Source organism: Mustelus asterias, chromosome 3 (genome assembly GCF_964213995.1).
Source record: "Mustelus asterias chromosome 3, sMusAst1.hap1.1, whole genome shotgun sequence".
Taxonomy (NCBI): Eukaryota; Metazoa; Chordata; class Chondrichthyes; order Carcharhiniformes; family Triakidae; genus Mustelus; species Mustelus asterias.
The window spans coordinates 120,750,436-120,769,757 of NC_135803.1; the positions used below are offsets into that span (position 1 = coordinate 120,750,436).

A 19,322-nucleotide genomic window follows, 5' to 3' on the forward strand; every position below is an offset into this window, starting at 1 on the left:
GAAATGGAGCTGTCATAGTGCTGGATCAAGGTGCCTTTGCTGAAATGACTTATGATTTTGCTACAGAATTTGCATAGTGAAATTCATCCCTCGGAAGATTTGTGCAGACTGAGTCAGTGCTCACTACTTGCTGTGGCTCTAATTGCTTCAGATCATAACAAACGCTAGCCACAACCTCGGAGGAAAAATAGTTACTATCGCTGCATTTCACATTTATTATAATGTAAACCAGATTTTAATTCTGTGTTCATTCACGCATCCAGATAGCTTGACTGTATAAATCATAAGTTTCAAGCTGACTGGAGCAAAGTGAGCTTAATTTATTAAATGCTCACTGTGTTCAAATACATAATGATAAGGCAGATCTTCAAGGACTGTACTAGTTGCATGTCAGCTCTTGGGAGATGCTGAGTCTCTGTTTATTACTGGGATTTATTTAAGTCACTGTTCACATATGCTGTTGATCATAATATAGGAAGATATTTACTATGATTTAGATCTGCTCAGAAACTAGTGCTTTCACTGCCTTCAGGAATTGTTATACCTGGGCAATAGATCATTCTCCATGGATTAAGTGTGGGAATTCGTAGGATCTCCATCCTGACCTGTCATCACCCTACAGCTCTTCATGGATTTTCTATATAAATCCAGCAGCAATAGTCTTTTTTTATTGATAAGTGTCACAAGTAGGCTTATTTTGACAGTTCAATAAGGTTACTGTGAAAATCCCCTAGTCATCACACTCGGGCGCCTGTTCGGGTACACTGAGGGAGAAGTTAGCATGGCCAATGCACCTAACCAGCACGTCTTTCAGACTGTGGGAGGAAACCCCAGAGCATCTGGAGGAAACTCACGCAGATACTGGGAGAAAGTGCAGACTCCACACAGGCAGTGATCCAAGCTGGGGATCGAACTTGGGTTCCTGGGGCTGTGAGGCGGCAATGCTAACCACTATGCCACTGTGAGAAGCGTTTTCTAACTGAAGTTCACATCAGAAAGGCTGTTTCCATTAGAAACAGTAAGAGGTCTCACAACACCAGGTTAAAGTCCAACAGGTTTATTTGGCAGCACTAGCTTTCAGAGTCTCAGGCTCCTTCATCAGGTGAGTGAAAAGCTGTGTTCACAAACAGGGCATATACAGACACAAACTCAATTTACAAGATAATGGTTGGAATGCGAGTCCATAAGAAACCACATCTTCTCTGAATGAAAATGTAAACCCTCTTGTGTCATAATGGGTTAGCATGCTCAGATTAAACAATTACCCTTTAGTCATGGTGTGTTGTGCCAGAGACAGACTCTTCTCTTGATTAATTTGATAGGTGGTAAATATCACACTTTTGAAAATTCAAATTTGAACTACTGGTCTTATTTACTAGTTAGATCATTAAAAACAAACTGAAAGATTGAAAATACTGTAATAGCTGCTTAGACACGATAATGCATAGCAAGTTACAGATGGTACAAATACAAAAGAAAAAGGTAATAATACAACCATCACAAAGGGATTAATGTAACTTCTGTAAAATATTCTTGTTACATAGTTCAAAATGTAAGGTTTTGGGATACGATAGTTTTTCATAAAGCTTCAAATGCAGTGTTTATACTATTTATGATAGAGTGAATAGAGTAAGGCTGTTTCCTTTGGTTGCGAGTCCATGAGAGGGAAGATGTGGTTTCTTACGGAAAATGTTTTTTCAATGTGAACTTAAAATAAGAAAATACTTCTCATCCAGTGACCATTGCTGCTGGATAGGTATAGAAAATCCAAGAAGAGTTGTAGGATGATGCCAGATCAGGATGGACATCCCATGAATGAGAGTGGTGGTCATCGATTTGAGATGATCATTAATAATGAAGGAGACATTTCTTTACCGGCAGCTCTACCTCACCATTGCCTCTCTTGGCTTTTTAACTGTTGCTAAGTTATCAGGCTGCTTATCCAACGGGCAATACTTGAGGAGCAGGAATGTCCTCCAATCAAAAATTGGGAGCACTGACGCCATTGTTTTCAGTCCTCACTCCCAAAAACCTTTCCCTGCCAAACCCACCCCTCTCCCCAGATTAAACCATGCTGTTCACAATCTTCCTGGCATGTATGGTTCTGACCACATATTTGTGTCAGCCCGAAGGTTGCCTGTTTCCATCTCTGTAATATCATTCAATTTTGCTCTTGTCTTAGCTTATCTGCTGCTAAAACCCTCACCCATTCCTTTGTTTCCTTTAGACTTGACTATTCCAGTGTACTTCTGGCTGGCCCCCCACATTCTGTCATCCACAAACTTGAGGTCATCCAAAACTCTGTTGTCGATGTCTTAACTCTCAGCAAGTCCTGTTTTCTTATCGTCCCCCATACATAATGACGTACATTGACTCCCAATCAAGTAACATCTTGGTTTTTAAATTCTCATCCTAGTTTCTAAATCCCTTCATCTCCTTGCCTGTCCCTAGCTCTGTAATCTCTTTAGGCCCTACAGCCTTCTGAGATATCTGTGCCCATTAAATTCTGCTCTGCTGAGCATCCCTAATTTTATTTGTCCTACCATTGGTGGCTATGCCTTCAGCTGCCGAGATCTCAAGCTCTGGAATAACACCCCTTCCTACATTTGTATGCTTCTCTACCTTGCCAACTCTACTCTTTTACCACACTTCTCAAAACCTGCTTCTTTGCCCAAGCTTTTAGTCACCTGTCAAATATCTCCCCATGTGGCTCAATGTCATTTTTTTGCTGAATAGTACTCTAGTGAATTGCTTTCGGGCATTTTATAATGTTAAAGTTGCTATATAAATATAAGTTGTTGACATTAAAACAATCCTTTAATACAGTAGATTATGAGTCGTAAAGCATTTGTGCTGCCTAGGACCAATTTGCGAAAGTGCATGTGACCTTCAGTATTTTTGCAGTCGTACTTGATACTTTTGTGCAGCCTGCGCAGGAACCCCTGTACAGCTCAGAGGGAGCATTGGTAGAGACTGAGGAATTGTACCTTTTAAGGGAAAAGAGAGTAACATTTAGAGCATACGTGGTAATGAGGAGAGAGCAGAGCAGTCTAATTAGTTTGGAGTACTCAAATGAGTAACTGAGATATAAATGCTGTAGACTGAATAGCTTCCTTCTGTGTTGTAAACTTACTGATTCTATAGATAATAGCTCCAGACTCTGGCTTCACAAATTGATTTAAAATTAAAGTTGAGCAGCTAAAGCAACCTATATGTTAAAGGATGTGCTTTATTCTCTCAGGTGTTAATGTTGGGACTTGAACTGCCCTTTTCTGTATCCTCTGATGGTCAGCCATTGCAAATACGTGCCTCCAGTCTGCATTTTGAAATATGGCTGCCAGGTTATCAAGTAAATTTTGACCTGATTCCTTTCCAAATAAGGGCTATGGCACCAACAAAGAAGGCTTTGCACATGTGAATGGATATGGCCAGATTCATGTCTTGACTATCGCCTTTGCACAAAGGCAACTTGCCACTGCTTCAGGTTGCAGCTAATTGTTACCAGCATTTAAATTTCATTTATCTTGTTGAACTCATTATTGGAAAAAAATTTGATCGTATTTGGAAATACGATTTCTGTGGTCTTCCTTATTTTGTGGATTTTATTATAGTAACTACTCGCCCTAAGAAGCTCAAACACGTTTGGTGACCACTTCACTAAACGTCTCATTGAACACCCTGTGGTTTACCACCTTAATTCTATTCCTATTGCCAGTCTGACCTCTCTGTCTTTGGTTGCCTTCATTAGTCTAACAAAGCTCAAAGCAAATTTCAGGATACTATCTTATCTTTCTATTGAGCACTCTGCTATTTTTTGCCTAAACATTGACATTAGCAACTTCAGAATGTAATTAAATGTACCATTTCCACTGCAGCAGAGGACATTATAATATGGTGTGGGACTTTTGGTACGGGAAGAAACATTGCAGACTGGTTAATAGTTAAAGTGGGAACCTTTTGTCAACACAGGGCACCAGAGGAATCCTGGCCATGTGGGAGCATTCTGCATTTCCCTTTTCTCAGAACTGATATATCCTTTGTACTTTGTCAGCAATTTCCATTTAATTTTATATCTGTTGCCCTTTTACATTTTCTTTCTCTCTCTGCCCCTTCCTGCAATCTCTCCCACCTTGTTTTTGTGTATTTTTCTTTGTATGGCTTTCTGTTCTCCCTTACAACTCACATTGTCTCTCGATTATCTCGTTAATCTTTAAACAGTCTTATGCTAAGCAGCCCATTCAATCCATTTGCTTTCTTCCTGTGATTGTAAAATCTGTTGATTTTTTTTCTCTTGACCTTAGTAACTCATCTCATCCTCTTGTCAACAACTCTGGTAAGGGATACACACGCAAAGCATCAGTAACTTGTCCTCCCTATATCGCTATATTTGATCACAATTCTGTTTTTATTTCCAATTTCCCATTTTCTAAAATGTTAGAATTATATTGAGTTTTCTTACAGCTGGTACACTAACAGCTGCATGTTTATGCCCCGGTCCACTTGCATAGACCTTATGCATTGTTTTCCATCTGAAGCGTTCTCACGTTTTTAGACCTTTTTGAATGCAATCCTTGAATCAGTAACCATAAATGTAGAAGTGCATTCCTAGTTATTTCCTCAAAGGGATAAAAATAGAATGGAATATTTTACAACAGCATGGTGTTTTTGGGATGTGATTTAACACAGATGAAGTCTGATGTTCTGGTACAATAGTGCACGTGTTACATAACAGAAGAATATAACATGCAGCACATTGGCAGCAACAGCACCAAGGCTCATAATGTAGCATTGAGTAACAATCTAAATGTTAGGCTAATTAAGTGCAGCTCACATTATTTTTCAGACTTGTGATAAATGCAAACATCTAATTATTCTTCACACCCACCCACATGCCATTTAGCTGTGTCACATTAACAAAAGTGTGTCTGGGCCCATTATAAGAATTTCGGCAGCTATTTATTACAATTGATATACCAACCGCTTCCTGAAAAGGTTGATGAGTGTTTCATTGCATTGCTTTGCAGCTTTGAAAAGAAGGAATACATAGTTCATTTTATCAGTTGACAAAACACAGGGGGATTCATTCAGTAACAGCGAACTTTGTATTCAGTGCTTCTGCAATTGAAGTCTTCTTCCATACTGGGTTAGGTTAGGGAAGGCGATGGCCTCGTGGTATTATCGCTAGACTGTTAATGCAGAAACTCATCTAATGTTCTGGGGACCCGAGTTCAAATCCCACCATGGCAGATGTGAGATTTGAATTCCGCAACAGGTATCTGGAATTAAGAATCTACTGATGAGCATAACATTGTCAATTGTCGGAGCAACCCATCTGGTTCACTAATGACCTTTAGGGAAGGAAATCTGCCGTTCTTGCCTGATCTGGCCTCCATGTGACTCCAGATCCACGGCAATGTGGTTGACTCTCAACTGCCGTCCAACAGCAACTAGGGATGGGCAATAAATGTTGGCCAGCCAGCAACACCCATGTCCCACAAATGAATCAAGAAATTACATCAGCAGTGGAAAAATGGAAATCCAACAATATATTAAAAAGATCAACAAAGTAGAGATAAAGGTAGGATAAATGATCTTTTGTTTCTTCTCAAATGTGAAAAATATTACATTAATGGATCAGCATGTGCTGGTCAAATAATTTATAGGTTAGAAAGTGGAGAACCAAACGATACAACAAAATAATAAATAGAACACTAAAGCAAAATTAGGATCAGTCTAAAGGATTTTGTTAGAACACATTTTTTGGAATCTGATAAATGGCATGATTTTTTTTCGGTGAAATAGTCAGGTTTGTCTTGTGGTAGATTTTCAAGTTACTAAGGTCCAATTGACATAAATTAGAATTCATCCACATTGAGTTCAGAAACCTTGACTGAACTAAAGTTGAGCAGCATGAGTGGTGATTTATATAATTGGATTCTATTCACGCTATGTACATTTTCTTGCCATAAATCAGGAAGCTGAGTGCCTGACAGATCTCAAAATTTGTAAGGTAAACTGCAAATGTCTGAATGATTATTACTGACTCCATATATTCTCCATGTTTTCTGGACCACAGATGTGCAGGTTAGATGGATTGGCTATGCTAAATTGCTCTTTAGTGTCCAAAGATATGCTGGTTTACTGGGATAGGGCAGAGGGGAGGGTTTCGGTGGGATCCTCTTTCGAAGATTTGGTGCAGACTCGATGGGCCAAATGGCCTCTTTCTGCCCTGTAGGAATTCTATGTTCTATAATGGTTTGGCCGGAGGAGAAGTTAGAGTTAGATACTATTCACCAATTCACTAGTTTAAACTGGATTTGTAAACTGGTCTAGTCATCAAGCAGCACTTTGACATGAGCAGTGTTTGAATAAGAGATTTGTTGTCCTTTCTTTAAAGTACTGATACACATGTACTGGAGAAATAATGAACAAGACACAAGCGGCCTAACTTGATCATTCTCCAAAGGTACAATCATTTATATACGGGCCAGGAAGGAATGTGATGTTTGGACTAAACCTGGGACTCAGTTTGTGTAGCATTTGTATTAATGTCGACAGAATGGTGTAACATTATGCTTTCTTTATATTGATTAACTACTACTGACTGAATATATTAGGAACAACCTCACCCTGTAGAATATCAAAATGGATCTATATAATTTTGAACATAATTCAAGCATTAAAAATATATCTTCAATTGAAACCCAGTTATCGTGGCTTCTATTTTTTTTTATACACCCATACAAAAATAGCATACACTCATAGCCTTTATATCCAGTGATAAACACAGTAATCGTTTCAGGCAGGAGAAAACAGTTCATTCCTCTAGCTTCCGATCCCAGTGCTCCCTTGATGCATTTCTAATAATCTTGAATCCCATTTGCCGATAAGAACCTGTCTAATTCCTTTGTGAAGCTCCTGAAGCTTTATTTTTTGCCATTGGGGCCAGTAATAAGTTCCATACGCTTATTACCCATTTAGTTAAAAAGAAGATTTTAACTATAGACTGGTCTGATGGCGTGTAGTCTACCGCCCTATCTGGGTGCCATACTGCAAAGGCACCCAACATCTGAGAAAGAAGGTGCATCTCCAGGAAGCTTCTGAAGCTGGAAGGTCCACCTGCAGATGCCCCTCCCACCCACTGCTCTGACGTTCCGGGGTCCAATGTTGCTGGCGACCTCCATCCTGAATTCCAGAGGCAGCCACATGCATTGTCCATCAGCATGCCACATTATTCCAAATGTATTTCGCATGGGGGTGTTTTCCCACTGGTGTTGCGGAGAATCGGATATGGGTGGTCAGGCCTCCATCCGCATCCCATTCATGGGATCTGCCATGACAGACACCAGTGGACAATCCCATTGTAATTTCATGCTGGCATAAAAGGGCCTCCCAGTAAACATCACCCAGCCTGCCATTGAACCCACTTTGGGAGAATTCCACCCATTAACTTTGTTTCCTACCACAGATGCTGCAGATGATGAATATTTTCTTCATTTTTTTTTATTTGAAGCACAGCAAATAACTGCTTCAAACTGAATGCAACTAGAGCAGACAGGAGGGCAAATGGTATGTTAGCCTTCATTGCAAGAGGACTTGAGAACAGGAGCAAGGACATGCAAGGAAGGAAGTGGTACAGGGCCTTGTTGAGACCACACCTGGAGTATTGTGTGCAGTTTTGGTCATCTTATCTAAGATGGGATATACTTGCCATGAAGGGAGTGCAGCCAAGTGTCACCAGATTGATTCTTGGGATGGCAGAATTGTTGTATGAGGAGAGAATGGGCCGACTCGGCTGGTATTCGCTGGAATTTGGAAGAGTGAAAGGGGATCTAATTGAAATGTATAACATTCTAACAGGGCTGGACAGATTGAATGTAGGGGTGTTATTTCCTCTGGTTGGGGGCTCGAGAACAAGGGGTCTCAGGATACGGGGTAGGCCATTTAGAACTGAGAAGAGGAGAAACCTCTTCACTTAGAGCGTGGTGAACCTGTGGAATTCTCCATCACAGAAGGGTCTGGAGGCCAAACCACTCAATATATTTAAGAAGGAAACAGATTTCTCAACAGGTGTCAAGGAGTATGGCATTGAGATAGGGACAGTAAGAAGTCTAACAACACCAGGTTAAAGTCCAACATTGGTAGCAAAAGCCACTAGCTTTCGGAACAGGCTGTTCGGAATAGCCTGTTCCGAAAGTTAGTGGCTTTTGCTACCAAATAAACCTGTTGGACTTTAACCTGGTGTTGTTAGACTTCTTACTGTGTTTACCCCAGTCCAACGCTGGCATCTCCACATTGAGATAGGGAATCAGCCATGATCATGTTGAATGGTGGAGCAGATTTGATGGGAGCAATGGCCTCCTCCAGGTCCTATTTTCTGTTTCTATTGAATGACAAACTGTTTAGGGTTTCTTTCTTAACTTGCTGTTAATGGTTTCAGGATAAGCTCTTCATATTATGTTCTCTGGGTAGGTTTTTCTAAAGATTCAGGATACATTCTGGTAACCTGACTCAAGTGACTGGAAGCTTTGCCGCTTGTTCTATTATTTATGATTTTTAAATCATTAACAGGTGCCGGTCACTTCACATCAGTTGACGAACCTAGAGGCAAAATATGAGAATGTAGCTGCTTCAGAACAATTCAGCCAATATTGATTGTTACCCCTCTGTTAAAAATTTATTTTTCATGCCATGCTGTAACATTCCCTTGAACTGTACTTGAGATTGTAGCCTACAGATGCTTATTATCAAAAAAGCTGTTACAAAAATCTTGCATTTCAGCTTTTAGTTTTTGTTCCGAGCTGGACAATTCCCTTACTGATTGACTGTCTTATGACCCTAGCAGATGTTATTACTGAGCTAGCTGGACCCCGGGATGAGGTCTGCCTTGCTCATCATAAACTTTTATTGTGAAAAGGAGGAGGAAGAGTTAACTGAAGCATAAAAGCACAGAAAGCACAAAAGCATCGAAACTCTAGTAACACCTTCAGAGATTTAAAAATTTTAAAAATGGTTTCAAAGAAAAGAAACCTTCAGCACACAAGATTAAAGTTACACAGTTAAAACAATCCTCAGAACAACCCCCCCCCCCCCCCCCCCCCACCCTGCCACCTCCCCAAAAAGAAAGCGTCAAAAGTACACAATTAAACTACCTTCCTGGCAACAGCCCTCTTATAGATTGTAACCATAAAAATCCACAATAATACCCAAGTCATCTGTCACTTTAATAACAGTATACCACACAACTTCTCGAGTATTTCCAGTCTGATGTGTAATTCCAAAAAGGAGGCTCTGAAACAAACTGTTTTTGAACATTCACAGTCTTTTTGCTTAACATTGTGTAGCTCCCTCCAATTCAAAACTTTTACAGCCTCTCAGCGCAAAGGGGCTTTTCGTCACAGCTATCCAACTCAGTTAAAAAACTTTCCTTAAATATCTTACTTTCCTTTAATATGTTCCATTGTCCTCACCACCTCTTTGAGCTCTCCTTTTCCAAATATAAAAATCTTTCATGTTTTTCTATTTTTGGGTCAACAAAATTTAACACACCTTCCCCTGTTTACCATGAAACCTTTGTCGGATGTAAAAGTTCCTTCTTACCTCTAAGCTCCCTTGTGAAATCTAACAGCTGAAAAACCAAGTTTCCCATTTATCTCGCAGTGCAAATTTTTTAATTCAACCCATTTACATGTAGCTTAAACTCACCATAACCTCTTATTACAAATGCATCAACCTAACACCTTTAACGTTCCATTCGCTACCCCTCACAAACAACCTGTCTCTAGTAACCTTCCTCCTGTTTCATTAACCTGGACACGCACACAGACACCTACACACACACATTTTCTTTCTTGTACAGAATACCAACATAATCTCGAACATATAAAAAATACATTCATCATCATAACTGACCTGTGTTATTAAAAAAAGTGGAATTTACAGAGATCTGAACAGGTTTTTAAATATTCTATCCCGTCACAAGCAGTTTCATGTGCCTCCTGTTCATTGTAAAATTTTTAAATTTTGACTAGTAGTTCTGCAATTGCCCAGAATCAAGACGTGAACTTGCTTCTGAATCTTTGGCACATATGGCCCTGGAAAGGTGATTGTGAGTGGCCCGTGACTGTAACTCTTTCAGCTGGTGAACAATGAATATGGTGATTGAGCAGCCAGTTCATGCTTTTGCTGTACAGAGGATTCTTTTCTTGGTGCAGTGAACTGTCCACCAGTAATTTATGCTTGGTCCCTGCATCATTTAATAGCCAACCAGCTTCAGTGCCACAGCATTAGGACATTACCTGGGCAGCAGTGTAAAATCTTTCATGACAGCTGCCTCGCTCCAGATTTCACTGACTTTTCAACATGCACTAGAGCAACTCTTTTTGTTTTGTTTACTGTGACTTGAGTTTCAATAATGAGATGTGTCTCTTGATATGTCCACATAGCATATAAAATTCATCGGTGACTCGAAACAATTCCCTTTTCAGTAGATTGTGTCTGAAATTAAAATACAGTCAGATGGGCAAGTTTGTGACAGGGCGATAACCAAAATGCGACAGTGTGAATTTCCCCAATGAGATGATTTGCAGTTCTCTTCAACTTTGGCATTATTTTATACTGAGTTGTCGCAAGTTGGTGATGATTTCTCGTGACTTGAAGGAAAATGATCATTTATGTCAATAAATAAAGATGTTGCTTTAAATGAAGTAATATTCGATGTGTTGTCCATGTTTTAATTATGGTGTGCCCTGGGGCAGATGAAAAGCAGGGTTGATCTGATACACTGCTACTTTATAACAATAGGGTAGTGACATTTCCCACGCCTTGTGCCTTTCCAGGAAATTTGTAAGAACTGATTACCATTAGTGGGAGGAGATAACATACAACCCCATAAAACATCAGAGCCTGGGAGCTATAATTCTTCCTGTCTCTGCAACAACAGTTCTCATTATACAATCTAACCTCTTACAGTTCACCTAGTTTCATCTAATGATGGATCAGCTTGAGAATAGTTAATGTTTTGCACTTCATAAAATTCAACTCATCCAATTTTTTAACGTTCCAAATATACAGATGGCTGTTCCATCAACAATTACTTTAACAAACAGAATTAGAATAGGTAAGTCAGTCTCCTCCTCGTTGAATACAGACTGTGAAGAATTTGCAGGTGAAATGGGACGGAAAGGGGGTCATAATTGGATCAAGGTAAAGAGAGATAATTCAATTCCTGTTTTAAATTCATACAGTCTGCCTTCATTTCGCATAATTAGATTTGGAAGTGGAGTTGGTTGGAGCATTACAGACTGAGATGGGAGATGAAAAATGAGAGACTGCAGTGCTACTGCTGATGGGAGGTTGCAATTGCAGCATAAAGTGCTCATGGGTAATTTCCGTTAAGGATATAAATATGGAAATGTCTAGTCGGCAAAGTTGTCAACAGGAAATTGGATTTTTAGACAGGAAGTGCACACAGATACAAGATTTTAATATAGATGTATGATTGTGGCATTTAGAAATGCAATGTTTACATTGTTGTAGACTACATATTCAAAATGGATTGACCACAATTGCGCCATGACAGGAAACCAACCATCAGCTACTTCGAGCAGACAAATGAGAGGACTAGCAGTGCAAAGTTCTTAGTTTTTGAAATGATTATTTTCTTCTGTAAAACGTAAAGAACCAAAAGGACCGAATGTTCAGATTCAGCAATCGCCAATGTTGGCTCCCCCTTGACTTAAGGATGACATCTATTCAGGGTCATGGGTTTCTGGCATAGGTCTTCATGTGACTGAACAGACTGTTCTTGACCCACTGATCTTTTGAGCATTTGAGCCAGATGTCTCACAGGTAGTGGGGTCCGGAATATAGGATTTGCTTCCTTTTCTTTCCTTCTCTGCTGCACTCTACCTCATCATTAAGACATTGTAACTCAAAGCATGATGCAGCCTGATGGAGAAGTCATTGCCATTTTGAATGATTGACAGCAAGCTCCCTCCCCATTCATGAAATTGTTGCAATATTTCAAAGAGAGCTTGAGAGTCTTTGCAGCGTTTTCTTTGTCCTCTCTTAGAACATTGGCCCTTTGAGAGTTGAGAAAATAGGATCTGGTGGGGATGATGATTTTCAGCAACCCAGTCAGAGTGTCCCATCCATCGAAGTTGATTGAGCAGGAGTTTTGCCTGAATGCTTGTTTTACTGGCTTCAGGTACTTGTCCGATGGCCTTTCCATTGAATCCAGAGGATGTGGCTGAGGCATTGCTGATGAAATTTTTATAAGGCTCTTATGTGTCACTGACGCATAGTCCAGGGGTGAGATTTTCTCTCTCACACACACACACCCCGCCCCCGGCGAGGTGATGGCTTAAGCTGGAAAATCCCAGGTCTCCCCGCAGTATAGAAGAGATGTGGTGATGAAAACTGCTCTTCACGCTAGGACCATTGTCAACTTGTGGAGGTCTTTGTCGTGAAACACTCATTTCTGTCGATTTTTGGAATTCGCTTATGGGATGTGGGTGTTGCTGGCTAGATCAGCATTTATTTCCCATCCCGAATTAACCTTGAGAAGGTAGTGGTGAGCTAGCTTCTCGAACCGTTGCAGTCCATGTGGTGTAGGAACACCCACAATGCTGTTGGGGAGGGAGCTCTTGGATTTTGATCCAGCGACAGTGAAGGGACAGCGATGTATTTCCAAGTCAGGATGGTGAGTGACTTGGAGGGGAACTTGCTGGTGGTAGTGTTCCTATGTATCTGTTGCCCATGGCCTTTTAGGTGGTAGAGATCACAAATTTGGAAGGTGCTGTCAGAAACTGTTGTGGAAGACTGAGCTGGTGCAATGATCCTGTATTGGATCTGCTTGTCAATGGTGGTCTTTTGAGAAAAGTGGCTGCCTAGCATTAGAAAGTGCTCAACATGTTCCAGAAGTAGCAAGAGCAGAAACATAGAAATTAGAAGCAGGAGTAGGCCATTCGGCCCTTCAAGCCTGCTCCACCATTCATTTTGATCATGGCTGATCATTGAATTCCATATCCTGATCTCCCCTTTCTCCCCATACCCCTTGATCCCTTCAGCCCCTAGAGCTATATCTAATTTCTTCTTGAAATCAGACAATGTTTTGGCCTCAACTACAGTGGAACTGAAAGGGAGAATGCAACTCAGCACATCCTGTGTTAGAGCATTGAGTTAGCCAGTTGTTCAGAGACGTTTACCTGTTTTTCTCCTGTGAACAGACTTTTTTGTACAGTTCAATCAGAGTAAAGTCTCACATTAGAAGTGGATCTCTCGCTCTTAAGAATAAGAACAAAATGCAACAACAGAATCCTAAATAATCCAGATCCATTAGAAGTGTTAAGATATGATTGCACCTGTAAATTCTAATTTTATCACACAAATGGAACAATGCTTTTTAAGGGAAATTCTTCAGGTGCTGTTGCTGTTTCCAGCTGGGAGATCAGGATCGCAGGACTTGCGAATTCATATTCACAAATATTTTGTCGCGCACTGTTAGCACAATCCATGATTAAGATTTTGCCAAATGAGAATTTTGTCCAAATTTTCCCCATTGCCAAGCGGTGAGCCGTTAGAGCCATGAGAATAGGATTTTTCTTTCTTAGTCTTTTTATTGATTAGTTAAATAAAATACAAAAATTTAAATGCATCAACATCCCTTTGATTCAGAATTCTCATCACTCTTCAAATTGGATATAACTCCTGACTTTCAAAATGATTTACTAAGTCCATTTTTAACATTTTCTCACAGAATAATTATTTGTAAATTTGAACCTGGGTTTGTTTTGCGAAATACAGCACTTTTGAGATGATTTTGGAAAATTTATCAAATTTAAATGCTGGTCATGTTTTTTTCCCCCCATATGTTGTGCTAAGCATTGCAAGCTTTATGATGCTTTGTTCCAAAGTAACCATTCATGTTGAAATCTTGTAGGTTACGTGCCTAGCAGGGTCCCTTAAGTAAATTGTGCATAAGTGAAGCTAAATGAGAACAGTCTTCCAACTAACTGTCTTTTATGTTTATTGCAGGAAGCAAACTGAACAAAGATCTCCGGCACTATCTCAGCCAGCGATTTCAGAAAGGATCAGCAGATCACGAATTGCAGCAGACAATACGAGACAACCTTTATCGACATGCTATGCCTTGTACGTATATCAAACCACTTATTTTTACCTTTAACTTGAATCTCTTCATCATATAGTCCTGTGATGATTTTGGTTCTCTTTGATATTCAGCTGATACATTTTGTTTCACTTCCGATGTTTCCTTCAAAATTAAAAACCCCCTTTTAAACTTGTCTGGAACTAAGTGGACAAATAATAGCAAATCGATGTACTGACGTGAGGAGGAACTGAACCTTTTAAGATGCCTCTTCTAAAGTAAAGGGAAATTAAAAGGAAAATGATGGACAGGTTGCTCGTGTGCACTTAAATTTGACATTAGAGACCTGGGAGTATGTTTATCTGCTTATCTCAGTGAGAGATTTGCTCGTGTACAATAGTCCTGGCTGTTCCTGTAAACATGTCAAATGTCTTAGATATACAAGTGTGTATATTGCTCCATATACAATGATATTCAAGCATAATCCAAGGATAACAAATAGGACCACATTGTGCCCCGAATATTTTGTCTTCCTCAGGTGGGTTTCCTCAGTCGTTCTGGAGACAAAATGTGAAACATCGAGTGGGATGTGGCCAGATAAATATGCTTAAGGGGTGCTCTATTTTACAGACAGGAAGTAAGATTAACTGTACACCATAACAATGACAGCAATCCCTCCTCTTTGCTAACAAATTGAGAATGAATAATAAATTATGCAATCTTTTGTTGGTTGACTGACTTGTTTTTGGCATTACTTCTAAACAACTTATAACTGCAAAATCAAGCCTCTTGCAATGTAGCTTCCAGTTCAGGGCTGAAGCCAGGAACTCAGTCAGCTTTTTATATAAAAGACAACTGCCTTTGTGTTCGTTCGTCCCTTTCAACTTCTGTGCAGCCAGTGAAGGATGTTCCTCTGATTTCATTCCTGTTCAGTGATTTGCCGGTAAGCCTGTAAATCAACTGGTGGGCGGCACGGTGGCACAGTGGTTAGCACTGCTGCCTCACCGCGTCAGGGACCCGGCATCAATTCTGGCCTTGGGTCACTGTCTGTGTGGAGTTTTCACATTCTCCTTGTGTCCGCGTTGGTTTCCTCTGGGTGCACAGGTTTCCTCCCACAGTCCAAAGATGTTAGGTTGATTGGCCATGCTAAATTGCCCTTGGTGTCAGCGGGATTAGCAGGGTTCATATGAGTGGCTACAGGAATAGGGCATGGGTGAGATTCTGGTTGGTGCAGGCTCGATGGGCCAAATGGCTGCCTCCTGCTCTGTAGATTCTATGAGTCTATATAAATCTATCAACTCAGCACCTCCCACCCAGCCTCCTTGCTGGGTTCCAGATTTAAACCAAAATGAGGTTGTGTGAGGTTGAAAGAGGTAAGAGCTGGTATAGTTCACAAATTTGCCCATCGGGCTTTACAACAAATCCTCAGTGGTTGCAGTCAGTGGCTTTCAACAAAAAAAAAAGCCAGGGTGCTTCAGTGTACTCCATATTCCCACAAAGAAAAGATGGTCAAAAATCTCTAAATGTAACTGCATTTATTTAACCCCTTTGACTTAGAAAAATGTCCCAGGAAACACCACAAGGAAAAAATGGTGTCAAGCAGAAGGAGGAAGCAGTGGCGTGGTGGTACTGTCACTGGGCTAATAATCCAGAGACCCATGGCAAGATCTAGGAACCTAGGTTTGAATCCCACCATGGCAGATTGTGAAATTTGAATTCAATAAAAATTCCATAAAGCCACTTTTATTTTGTAAAAATCCGTCCTTCAGGGAAGGAAATCTGCCATCCTTGCCTGGTCTGGCCTATGTGAAACTCCAGATCTACAGCAATGTGGTTGACTCTCAAATGCCCTCTGAAGTGGGCAATGAATGCTGGCCCAGCCAGCAATGCTCTCGGCCCATAAAAAGAATTTTAAAAATTCATAAGGAATGAACAAATGCTTGGTCCAAGGTTTTAAAGAAGGCCTAAGAGGGGTACTCGTTGAAGAGGCAAAGGATTTTGGAAGAGAATTTGGGAATTTTTGGCATAGGCAGCTGAAAACATGGCCACCAACAGCGAGGCAAAGAAATGGCCAGAGTTTGGAGTCAGAGAAGTAGAGGGTTTAGAGTTGGAGTTTATAGCTGTGGTTCCTTTGAGTAACTTTGTGCAGTCAGTGCAGTTGTGAGTGAGTAGCACAGCAGTCAAAATGAAGGTGACTAATTGGTTTGCTGATGCCTTTAACCCTATGTGTGAATGTTCGAAAAGAGACTCGGAAGGAATTTTCTGGGTCTGTATTCTTTCCTATGCTGGTGATAACCAAGGTGCTTAAAAATATTTACACTCCATGATGACCTTAATTATTCTATTTTTTAAAGTAACCTCTTAAATTTCTGCCTCTTAAAAAATTTGCCTCTGAATTCAACCTGCAGGAAAGATCTGTACATTGTATTGGTGATTGGAAAGGACAAAATAAATATTCCAGATCCACTGCAGTAAATCATCCACTGTTATTATCTTGAAAAAGGCTAACACTTGAGGGAAGAAAATTTAGTCTGCACTGAAACTCTTACATTATACCTTCCCATCAAACCATACGTTAGCTAATAGTCCAAAGTTGAATTTCATCAGTGTAAGTGTATGCATTCTGTGGCCTTTTAAAAGCACAGTAAGAAGTCTCACAACACCAGGTTAAACTTTAACCTGGTGTTGTGAGACTTCTTACTGTGCTTACCCCAGTCCAACGCCGGCATCTCCACATCATGCCTTTTAAAAGAACATAGCAATTTCTGAGAGACTTAGTAAACTAGCTCCCCTTATTAAATAGTTTTAGCACAACATATATATTTGATCTTATGGTTGACTCTTTTGAAATCTGTGGCTTAATTTTCTTAGAAATTCTAGAATATTTGACGGAAAGTTTTTGAGAACTACATACCTGAGTCACTGTACACCTTTAACATCCAAAATCAGAGAGAGAACAGGACATTTTCTTGATTTTTCCACTGCGATAACCAATCTGGATCGACAAATATCCATCACCCTCACTCCCCCAAACCACTTACAGCTGCTCTTTCAAAGCCCCAACTAGAGGCCTTTAACAAAGCCTTTAGTCCTCCATTCACTACAACATTTCCTCAGCTATTTATTTGTTCAGCTACATTCTCACATCCATCTTTAATTCCTTAGTCCCCAGAAATCCTTAATTTCCTCTCACCGTGCACTGTCCAAGGGACGTAGAATTGAAGGACTTTGCAGGCAACTGGCTTAGCCATTCATCATCAGGTCTGATTGGGCCACATAAAATGCAATCGGTCTTGTTCTCATCTGTCAATACTCCTCGTTATTCCAGGATCATCCTGGAATGCAAAAATAACCTTTGTGGTGGGCTTCTTCCAACTAACCACAGAAGTCTCAGGGACAGGTTACAATAGTTTATTCGTGATTCAAGCATGGAGGGAACTACCCCAGAGAAACCTTTGAAGGAGAGCCCTCCTCTAATACAGCTGCCTCAGTTCTAACAAAGCTCTAATACAGCAGTCGTAGGGAGAGCATTCTAATACGGGTCTTTGCTCTAACTCTCAGGTGCAGACTGCTTATACAGTTAGTCAGTACACAGAACATTATTTTAAAATTTCGACCTTGTTTGCTTCGGTTTATTATTAAATCTTCACCCAAAGCTTGTCTGTAATCTTCTAGCCAGAAACTGTTTAAAAAAATAAGCAAAAACAGAAAATGCTGGAAAATCTCAGCAAGTCTGACAGCATCTGCGGAGAGAGAATAGAGCCAACATTTCAAGTCTGGATGACCCTTCGTCAGAGCTCTTTTCCATGGCTGAATCTCGTGAACCAAGTTTCTTCACCTGCCACAGTACTGAAATAGCTCTTATCATATCCTATCCTCAGCAGCCTTTGACATGGTTCACGACATCATTCTCTTCCAATATCTTGCATTTCATTCTTGCCTGCTCTGGACTGCTTCCATTCATATCACCAATTGTAGCTAATGCACCATTTACAATGGTTCTCTTCCTGCCTCTGCACCATTGAGTCTGGAGATGCCCTTGGATCTATTCTTGATCCCTTCCTATTTCTCACCTGCATGCTGCCATTCAGTGACATCATCTGAACACAGCTTTATTTTTCATGCGTATGTTGATGACTCTCACTACCAGCCCACTCAAATCCTCCACTGGTGCTAAATTATCCGACTGCTTATCCAGCATCCAGTCCAAAGGCATTGTTCCCAGTCCCCACTGCAAACTCCTTTCCTTGGCTGACTCCGTACCTCTCCTTGGCAACTGTCGAACATTAGGCCAGACTGTGCACAACCTTGTGTCATATTTGACCCTGAGATGAGCTTCTGGCCACATTTTTGTGCCATTGCTGAGATTTCTGCCTCTATTACATGGCTTGATTCCACCCTTACATTAGCTCACCTGCTGCTTAAACCCTCAAACCACACCTTAATTACCTCTAGACTTGATCATTCCAATGCACTCCTGGATGGCCTCTCAAATTCTATCCTCTGCATTTTTTGGCCTACATTGACTCCAGGTCGAACAGTGTCTTGATTTTAAAATGCTCCTCCTTTTTTTTCAAATCCCTCCATGACCTTTCCTCTTTCTATCTCCGTAACCTCTCCCAACTGTACAACATTATGAGGTACCTGCCCTCATTGAATTCTGGTCCACTGAACATCCCTGATTTTACTTACTCCACCATAGGTGGCCGCGCTTTCAGCTGCCGAGCTACAAGTTCTGGAATAAAACCCTCCCCACATCTGCCTGCCACTACCTTGTTTTACAGCTTTAAAACTCGCTTTAAAACCTATCGCTTCACTCAAGCTTTGGGTCATCTGTTCCAATATCTCCTTGCATGGCTCAGTGTCATAATTTATTTTATAATGCTCTTGTGAAGCACCTTGGCTATTTTATTATGTTAATGGCACTATCACAGAATTCCTATGGCACAGAAAGAGACCATTTGGCCCATCATGTCTGCATTGGCTCTCCAAACGAGCATCCTGACTTAGTGTTGTTCCCCAGCCTTTTCCTCGTACCCCTGCACAGTGCTTTTATTCAAATAGCCATCCAACACCCACTTAAATCCCTTGATTGAACCTGCCTCGCCACACTTCCAGGCAGTTCATTCCAGACTTGAACCACTCATTGTGTGAAGAAGTGTTTCTCTCATCACATTTGCTTCTTTTGCAAACAACCTCAAAACTGTACCCT

At 40.6% G+C, this 19,322-nt stretch overlaps 1 protein-coding gene across 8 annotated transcripts in view; it reads left to right on the forward strand.

Annotated features, from left to right (window-relative positions):
- The window catches only part of magi1b (membrane associated guanylate kinase, WW and PDZ domain containing 1b), a 458,604-nt gene that overhangs the window by 245,444 nt on the left and 193,838 nt on the right, over positions 1-19,322 (forward strand). For all 8 annotated transcript variants that reach the window (XM_078209492.1, XM_078209494.1, XM_078209499.1 and 5 more), the window contains exon 2: positions 14,038-14,154. In XM_078209492.1, coding sequence (XP_078065618.1) covers positions 14,038-14,154 — 117 coding nt within the window. The remainder of the gene's footprint in view (positions 1-14,037; positions 14,155-19,322) is intronic.